Below are 8,523 nucleotides of genomic sequence, written 5' to 3' on the forward strand. Positions count from 1 at the left end.
ACCTTATGGACTAAGAGAGGTGTTTCCATTCCGTGAAAGACAAATCCTTTACTTGGTCATTCATCAGTTGTGTCACACATCCAATAAGCTGCTCTCAGGCTTTTGGGCCTCAAGAAATGAGTGGATCTCAACAAAGAATTTTATTGAACCTGCCTGAATATACCTTTGCATCTTTTGTTTGTTAGCATCAAGCATCCGACCCAATCTATTCAATGACATTATTGATTTCGTTTTTCCTAAACTACGAGTCGCTATCATTCTCGCCAAGGCCTTTAAAATTATATCTTCAAATTGGCTTATTTCACAACTTGGAGGAGTCTAATGCCGAGCTAAGCTTCGTTTAATTTTGTGGGCTTTGCTTGTCGAATGCTAATACATGAGCTGTTGATGCATCAAGTCATTAAATGATGTTTACACTGACTCATTCAAATTTATAATCGAATAGTTTTCCAGCCACGGAATCATATTTCACATCCCCTCACTTTTACGTCATCCAGTTTATTCCGACATATTCTTTCGGTTTCTGTTCGTTAGCTTCGTGCAACGCAAGTCACTCAATTTATTTCGTCATATTTATTTAGAATCTCTCTCTCTCTCTCTCTCTCTTTTCCTGTACTAGATTGATGTTGTTAGGAACATGTAGACCACACAATGTGCACGGAACTCTCTCTCTCTCTCTCCCACAAAAAAAAAAAAAAAAAAGAGAAGAAAAATGTGCAATAACTTTGGGTACTTGGAATAAGTCCCCAAATTCATACATAGATAATCTAAGGCCATACGTTTCTAATACGCCCAACACCATAATTAAATATATATTTCAAAAAATTAATACTAAAAAATAAGACTAATTAATTTAATTCAGAACTTAATTTCAAACTAAATAAAACCCAGCTGCTAAGTGCCTAAGAGGGTGATGTATGAAAGTGTAACATTGAATAATGATGGATATTATGAAGAGGATTAATAATAATTTTGCCAGGTTGCAAACTTAGTTATATAGACAACATTAGAAAGTAATTCAATAAAAAAATGAAAAGAGAGGGGAAAGTCGGAGAAAGTAATACTTTCCCTTAATCTCACTGCCTCCAACGGGCACGAGCTCCTGATGACAAGTGACGGAAGCGCTTCGCTACATCCAAGCGATGAGTCGATCACCAGTAGAAGCCTGCCGCGTGTCCGATATGGCTGCTGTTCGGAATAGCGTCCAGGTTCATTGTACCGCGATTCCCTCCGTCTTCCCTGGGTATTATATATCCTCACCTCTCCGTTCCCTAACCTAAGAGCGAGAAAAAGGAAAAATAAATAGAAATCTCCCTAGAGAACTCAAAGCTCTCCAATTTTTTCTTTTTGATTTAATTCCTTTTTTTCTTTCAATATTTATTAATTTCCATGGCTTCGGCTACTGCTTCGATCTCTGCTCACTCGGTCGCCCTTCGTGATCGCAAAGGTTAGTTTGGTTCTTTCCTTACATTTCTTTTTTTTTTTTAAATTCGGCTTGTTAATTTAGCTCTAAATTTCTCGAGTTGTTTGGTGCTACGCAGTGGTACAGAATGGGATTGTTAAGCAATTTGAGCTGTCGATCCCGATTTCGACGGTCGGAAACGCCTCGTCGAGCAGGAAGAGGGCGGTGAGGCCGCTGCACGCGGTGGAACCCGGGAAGCGGAGCGAGGCGGTGGTTCCGTCGGCGGCGGCGGCGGGCTCGGTGATGGCAGAGGTGGCCGGAGAGGTGATAGAGCAGGATAAGGAGGTGGTGATGGTGGATTACGAGAAGTTGGCGGAGGAGTTGGAGAACGCTTCGCCGTTGGAGATTATGGACAAAGCTCTTGCGATGTTTGGGAACGAGATTGCCATTGCATTCAGGTGAGGAGATTGCTTATATGTTTGGATTGGGTATTGGTACATTGAATTTACAGATATTCCCTTGTTCTCTGGAATATACCTGCCCGAAGCGCCGCTTTTGGTTGTGTTATATTGATGGACGCTATAAAAATGGATTTTTTATCCCCCCCCCCCCCCCCCCCCCTAATTTTTCTCTTTACCACGAGGTAATAACTTGGATAATTCCCTTTTTTGGAGCTCCTGGAAACCGATATCTTAGCAACATCTTGGGATAATTATTTTGGGATAATGTTCTGATTGTTGACTGGCATACTTACTGGTCTGCTAGAACAGAGATTACCAAAGGGAATTGTTACTAGTGAAAGAAGAGATTAATCTATGCTTCTATCCGAATGTAAATTTGGTAACGTAAAAGCTAATCTAGTCATTTGATCTACTTGTTCTGCAGTGGGGCAGAGGACGTCGCTTTGATAGAATATGCTCGGTTGACAGGTCGGCCTTTCAGGGTCTTCAGCCTTGACACAGGAAGGTTGAACCCTGAGACCTACAAGTTCTTCGACGCCGTAGAGAAGCACTACGGGATTCACATCGAGTACATGTTCCCCGATGCGTCGGAGGTGCAGGCGCTTGTGAGAACCAAGGGCCTCTTCTCGTTCTACGAGGACGGGCACCAGGAGTGCTGCAGAGTCAGGAAGGTTAGACCTCTCAGAAGGGCTCTGAAAGGCTTCAGGGCTTGGATCACTGGTCAGAGGAAGGATCAATCTCCTGGTACCAGAGCACATATCCCTGTTGTTCAGGTACAACCAAGTTCCTCAGTTTTCTCACTGAAGCAAGTGTTCATATGGTTTCAATGCGTTTAAATTGTTCAATCTGGTGACACAGGTAGATCCTTCCTTTGAAGGGATCGATGGTGGAGCTGGTAGCTTGGTGAAGTGGAATCCAGTTGCTAATGTTGACGGCATGGATATATGGAATTTCCTCAGGACCATGGATGTCCCTGTGAGCTCCTTGCACTCACAGGTAAGGGAACGACTTGATGAGTTCATGGATATCATACATTGTAAGAATATTTGCCACCTGTTATTATATGATCTAACATCTTCCCTTCCATGAACCAGGGCTATGTTTCGATCGGTTGTGAGCCGTGCACTAGGCCCGTCTTGCCGGGGCAACATGAGAGGGAAGGAAGGTGGTGGTGGGAGGATGCCAAGGCCAAGGAATGCGGTCTCCACAAGGGTAACATCGCACAAGAGGAGAAGCAAGAAGTAGGCGTTAATGGGAACGGATCTGCAAACTCTGTAAATGGCACGCCGGACATTTTCGAGAGCCGCGCGATAGTTAACCTTTGCCGGCCCGGAATTGAGAACCTACTGAGGCTGGAAAACCGCTCCGAATCTTGGCTCGTCGTTCTCTACGCGCCTTGGTGCCAGTTTTGCCAGGTAAGACTTAGTAAACGGTAGTTCCTTAATGATCTCTGTAAAGCTTAAATCTTGTTGCTGAAGAGAAGCCGTTTCTATTTTCTACAATTTCAGGGAATGGAAGCATCATACGTTGAATTGGCCGAGAAGCTCTCAGGCTCAGGTGTTAAGGTCGGCAAATTCCGAGCTGATGGAGACCAGAAAGCATTTGCACAGAAAGAGCTGCAATTGGGAAGCTTCCCGACGATCCTCTTCTTCCCCAAGCATGCTTCTAGGCCTATTAAATATCCCACTGAGAAGCGAGATGTGGATTCCCTTCTTACATTTGTTAATGCCCTGCGATGATTGGGTTGCTCGTCCCCTCGTTTCCCATTGGTTTGCCGGGTTTTTGTATCAGAATTTGGAGATGGTTAGATAGATAATTAATAAGTAGTGGAGTACTGTCTCATAGTTGACTGCTGTTATCATGTCTCGAAGTGATTCCAGCCAGAAAAGCCTTCTAGTGGCGGATTCTGTTGTCCAACTTCGTTCTCGTTGTTGATGTGAAAGAATTGGGTTATTTTTTGCCCACTAGCTTCGAAATATAATATTGTTTATGTTCCATGATTCCTTGCAGAGTTGACCAAACCAAATGGGAACCTTCCTCTCACCTCTCTTAATGCTGGATGGCTCAAATGCTGATGTCGACTAGTTTACTGTTCATCGACTAGCTTGTGCTCAGCACGGTAATTGTAGCAGTATAGGCTACAAGTCTAATCCATAGCTTCAACGAGTCGACGTATGAAGAAGCTCAGGCTTAAAATTAATTTCTAGCCTAAGATTGATGGTCAATTTGCGTTTGAGCCATATGCATGTCACCAAAAGAATTCGTTTGAAGATGGAGATTTTAATAAATAATATAAAAAAGCCTAAGGAATCCGAATCAAAGCGGGGAGATAAAATGCCAAGGATAGGGATGCCGGAATGGTCGGTCCTATATTTGATATTGAGATAGAAGAGTAACAATTTATGTTTGACAAGTTTGCAGTCATACCTTTCCACACCTCTAGTTTGGTCAACAGTTTCTCGTCTAGGATCGGGCCACTTTTACTTGAGCCAAGGTCAAGCGGCTTGATGATTTTTATAGCGTTGTATAAGAAAGAATTCAGACTCTGTTAGTTACACATATGCTCAGATATTGTAAGGTAGAGTGAGGAGCAAATTCATGGTGGATTAGGTGATGAGCCTAATACGGAACCCTTATCTATCAATCTTATATATGAATGTATACATAGCCTTAGTATGCTTGAAGTGAATACATAAGCAAATGTGAGTGTTCAGGCAAAGCTCAACATAGAAAAGATCTATAGAAAAATATGAAAAGCAATGATTTCATCTAGTTTCTTTGTACATACCTACGAAGAAAAACCTCATAGAGATAGTGATAGTTCTCAGCAACAAGTTCTAAAATAGCTTCTCTTGATTAGCTCAGAGCTCCTCCAATAGCTTTTCTAAGAACTCTGTAAAGCAATACTTTCAAAGTTGAGATGAGTTCCAGCTCTCAAATTTTTAGTAGTCTTTCTGCTAATTCGATGAGAAGGAAATCAATTTCCTATACGCTATACGTTGTTTATCACTGTTAGTCTTGTGTCTTTGTGAAACTCATAGATCCTTGCACAGCTAATTCTTCCACCAACAGAATGCTAAATCATGCAAGTTCAGCTAAATCACCAGTAATCCATACAAGAACAAGTAGCATCCTTGAAATGGTGGAAACGACATCGGTCCCGCACGATAATTTCTCGATGATAAATCTTAGATAGTAGTTTCATGACTAAGTGGCAATCAATACAAACACGAAGGTTCTTTGTAATTCGAATTGTGGTGCCTGGATCACTATGAATCAAACCAAAAGCAACAGCCAACTTCTCGCTGTGGTGGAAAAGAGCAGTGCTCTTATCTTCCTCGTCCATATCAATCAAAATTTGGTCAGTTCTAGGTCTGTACCCCACCATTGTTAGCTTTCTCCTCATCTCATCCAGCATTGCATATATTTCTCCTCTTTGGGGATGATAGTTATCTCCTGCAATGAACTCATGGACAGCACCTTTTAAGTCTATAAAGCTACTCCCTGGTGTTTTATTTACCCCTCTTTCCTTCATCAATCTTCTAAGCGCAGCTACATCTTCCCACCTTCCATTAACTGCATATATGTTTGATAGTAGTGCATACCTTCCACTGTTTGTTGGCTCCAATTCAAGAAGCTTCTTTCCAATTCTTTCCCCTAATATAGCATCTTTATGGATCCTACAAGAATTTAGTAGAGCTCCCCAAATGGCACTGTTAGCCTTCATTGGCATTTTCTCGATCACATCCTCTGCCTCATCTAATAATCCTGCTCGACCATAGAGATCAACTAAACAACAGTAGTGATGAACATTTGGTCTCACCCCATATAATTTTTTCATGGAATTGAAATAATTCACTCCTTCATCAACCAGTCCAGAATGGCTGCATGCATTTAGAACACCGACGAATGTTACCTCATTAGGCACTATTCCATTCATTTCCATCTGCGAAAACAACTTTAGTGCATCTTTGGCACATCCATTGATTGCAAGACCTGAAATCATTGCACTACAAGTAGTTGAATTTTTATCCTTCATCATATTGAAAACTTCGAAAGCCTTTTCCACACAACCGCATTTCAAATACATGTCAACCAGTGCGGTACCAATCCGAACACTAAGACATATATCTTTCTTTCTAACATACCCTTCGACCCACATCCCCTGTTCAACTGCCCCTAGATGAGCACATGCAGAAAGTACATTCACCAACACGCTCTCATTGGGCTCTTTATTCTCCTTCAACATCTCATGGAACAAATCCAACCCTTCCTTGAAACAGCTATCCTGAACATACCCATTTATCATGACGCTCCAAGATAGAACATCTCTGTCGTTAATTTCGTCAAACATCTTGCGTGCATCATCGAAGTGCCCACACTTCAAATACCCATCAAGCATCATGTTCACCGAAGCATCATTAAGCTCCGAAATCCCATCAAATGCAAGCCTTGCAGACTCAACGAGACCACATGAAGCATACATATAGACCAAGAAATTCTGAACCGAAGCTGTAGAATCCCACCCCAACTTGAACACTTGGGCATGCACCATTTTCCCAAATGGCAATGATGGTACTCTGGAGCACACTTTTAGTAGCAAAGGGAAGGTGTGGACATCAGGAAAGTCGACTACAGGAGATTCAAGAACATGGGTGTAGAAGTGTAGGGCTTCAAGAGGGTCGGAACCAGAGGCATACGCGCGGATAAGAACATTCGCGACGAAAGCGTCGGGTTTCGGGATCCTGGAAAAGACTAGGCGGGCATAAGGGAGAGAGCCATCGGGAGAGAGGGCAGCGAAGGAGAGGATGCGGGACGCGACGAAGTTGTCACGAAAGGCGCCCGAGGTGATGGTTTGGGCGTGGATTTGGTGGAGGTGGGACATGGAGGTGCAAGAGAGTAGATGGTGGAGAGTCGGGTGCTGCGAGAGCAGCTGCGGGGTTGGCATCCATGGGGGTTTCGCCGAGTTCGGTTTGAAAGTTCTGGAGGGAGCGGTGGGAGTGGAAGGAAGAGCAAGGGTGGGAACGGCTGCCATTGGCGCCTTGGCGGTTGGCTTGCAGTTCGAATACTAGAAATACGAATTATAAACAATAAGGAAAGAATGTCAAACTGTAAAAATTAGGCAAAACGCAGGGTGCTAATAGCAAAATTTCCTATATCTTGTAAGCCCATGGGCTATTTATTCTCACACCGGCCAAGAAGGTGTGATCATGAACTAAATACTTGGTAGTACTTTAAAATTGCAACATTGAACTTGAACTGGGAGGGTCACGCATGCATATATAATTTCACAATCTCAAAAGGAAATCATGGATGTGAATGGAAAGAGATCGATCGTGTGTGTCTTCCTGAACAAGCATAGATCGACCACCCAACCTTCTTCCTCGAATTCCCCATATGAATACCCCATATGACATAATATAATCACATGCATTGCATAGATGCTAGGCAAGCGAAAGACATGAAACAAACTTTCACATTCTCTACATCTTCACCTAATAATGGAGCAATTCGTATGTCCATAGCATGGACTAGTGAATATATATATATATATATATATAATAAACAAGAGAGATTTAGTTCATTCTAAACATCAAAGCTACAACAAATCCATCTGTTTGTCACCTATAATGTTTGTTAGTCCTTCTTAATTAAATAATTAATTAATAATACATGTAGTCTTAAACAAACAATGTGTAACAATAACATTAATTCCATGGACCCCATAATTAGGGATCGATCATGTGGCACTAAAAAATGGGGCATACTCATATGGCCAGTTTGGGAACGTAGGATAATATGCAACTAAAGAGTGGTGTAGTCCAATTGGGTCCAATCTGTCATACCTTATAGAGCAATCAGTGGGAGCCACGTGGGTACGTGTGTGTGTATGTGTGTGATGACCAATGAACAATTAACGCATGGAGCCACGGGGGTTGAGTGGTTAATTAATGGATATGATGGCAAGAAATATCATGAGTGATGTCTATTATTTAGCAATAGTATTGTATGTATGATTGTTTAGGGATTGTATAGTTCCAAATTCTTATCATAATAATACAGCCAATATATATAGAGAGAGTGGCTACGTGGCTACTGGCAAAAGGATCGAAGAGACCCACTCAAAGAAGTTTCGACCTTTATTCTCGTCCACTTACATCTTCTTTTATCGCATATCTCATAAGGGACGTCTTAATCTAAATCGACTCTTAATGTACTACTTAGTTGCCAAGCTTATGACTCTAAAAATGCCACTAATATATATATATATATATATATATATAGATATATAATATGGCTATTTGTTTTCTTTATTAAATTCTATGAGTGCGGCCCATGTGCATGGCTCTACGTATATAGCATGCGTTAATTTTTTTTCCTCATACGCCAACTCACAGCCGGCCTACTATACCCATAACCGTATTAAATAATCATACTTACCTTATAAGAATGCTATGGTTGAGAATATAAATAGAGTTAGAGGAATTTTGGCGAGATCTTTGTCGTTGCCTTGTGGCCTGTCGAATAAGGCAGCAGTCAGGCTTTGGTGGATAAGCTGGATTCCCCTCTCTTTTTCTTGCCTGCCTGCTTGCTTGCTTGCTTGCTTGTCACATAGACATTCTCTTTCCCTCGTCACATTGATAACCGTGCAATTGGTGT

At 41.9% G+C, this 8,523-nt stretch overlaps 2 protein-coding genes across 2 annotated transcripts; one reads left to right on the forward strand and one right to left on the reverse strand.

The window, feature by feature from the left end:
- The first annotated feature begins 1,274 nt into the window (after positions 1-1,274).
- On the forward strand, positions 1,275-3,860 carry LOC140762780 (probable 5'-adenylylsulfate reductase 1, chloroplastic). The gene is made up of 6 exons (XM_073100726.1): positions 1,275-1,447; positions 1,542-1,860; positions 2,288-2,636; positions 2,722-2,859; positions 2,958-3,278; positions 3,372-3,860. Exons 1-6 carry the CDS (start codon positions 1,390-1,392, stop codon positions 3,600-3,602), a joined length of 1,416 nt encoding a protein of 471 aa, XP_072956827.1. The 5' UTR covers positions 1,275-1,389; the 3' UTR covers positions 3,603-3,860.
- A 1,103-nt stretch (positions 3,861-4,963) lies between these two features.
- LOC140762090 (pentatricopeptide repeat-containing protein At5g66520-like) lies at positions 4,964-6,898 on the reverse strand. Its single transcript, XM_073099708.1, has one exon. It carries the CDS (start codon positions 6,896-6,898, stop codon positions 4,964-4,966), a length of 1,935 nt encoding a protein of 644 aa, XP_072955809.1.
- Between the last annotated feature and the right edge of the window lie 1,625 nt (positions 6,899-8,523).

The sequence above is a fragment of the Typha angustifolia genome, chromosome 7 (genome assembly GCF_048772165.1).
Source record: "Typha angustifolia cultivar Huaian chromosome 7, ASM4877216v1, whole genome shotgun sequence".
Lineage (NCBI taxonomy): Eukaryota > Viridiplantae > Streptophyta > Magnoliopsida > Poales > Typhaceae > Typha > Typha angustifolia.

What these genes read in the sequence shown, in the direction of transcription:
- LOC140762780 (XM_073100726.1), top strand. Translation starts at nt 1,390, where the DNA reads ATGGCTTCGGCTACTGCTTCGATCTCTGCTCACTCGGTCGCCCTTCGT. An exon ending in CGCCCTTCGTGATCGCAAAG is followed by an intron (nt 1,448 to 1,541) that starts GTTAGTTTGGTT and finishes GGTGCTACGCAG; the next exon opens with TGGTACAGAATGGGATTGTT. An exon ending in CACATATCCCTGTTGTTCAG is followed by an intron (nt 2,637 to 2,721) that starts GTACAACCAAGT and finishes CTGGTGACACAG; the next exon opens with GTAGATCCTTCCTTTGAAGG.
- LOC140762090 (XM_073099708.1), bottom strand. Translation starts at nt 6,898, where the DNA reads ATGGCAGCCGTTCCCACCCTTGCTCTTCCTTCCACTCCCACCGCTCCC.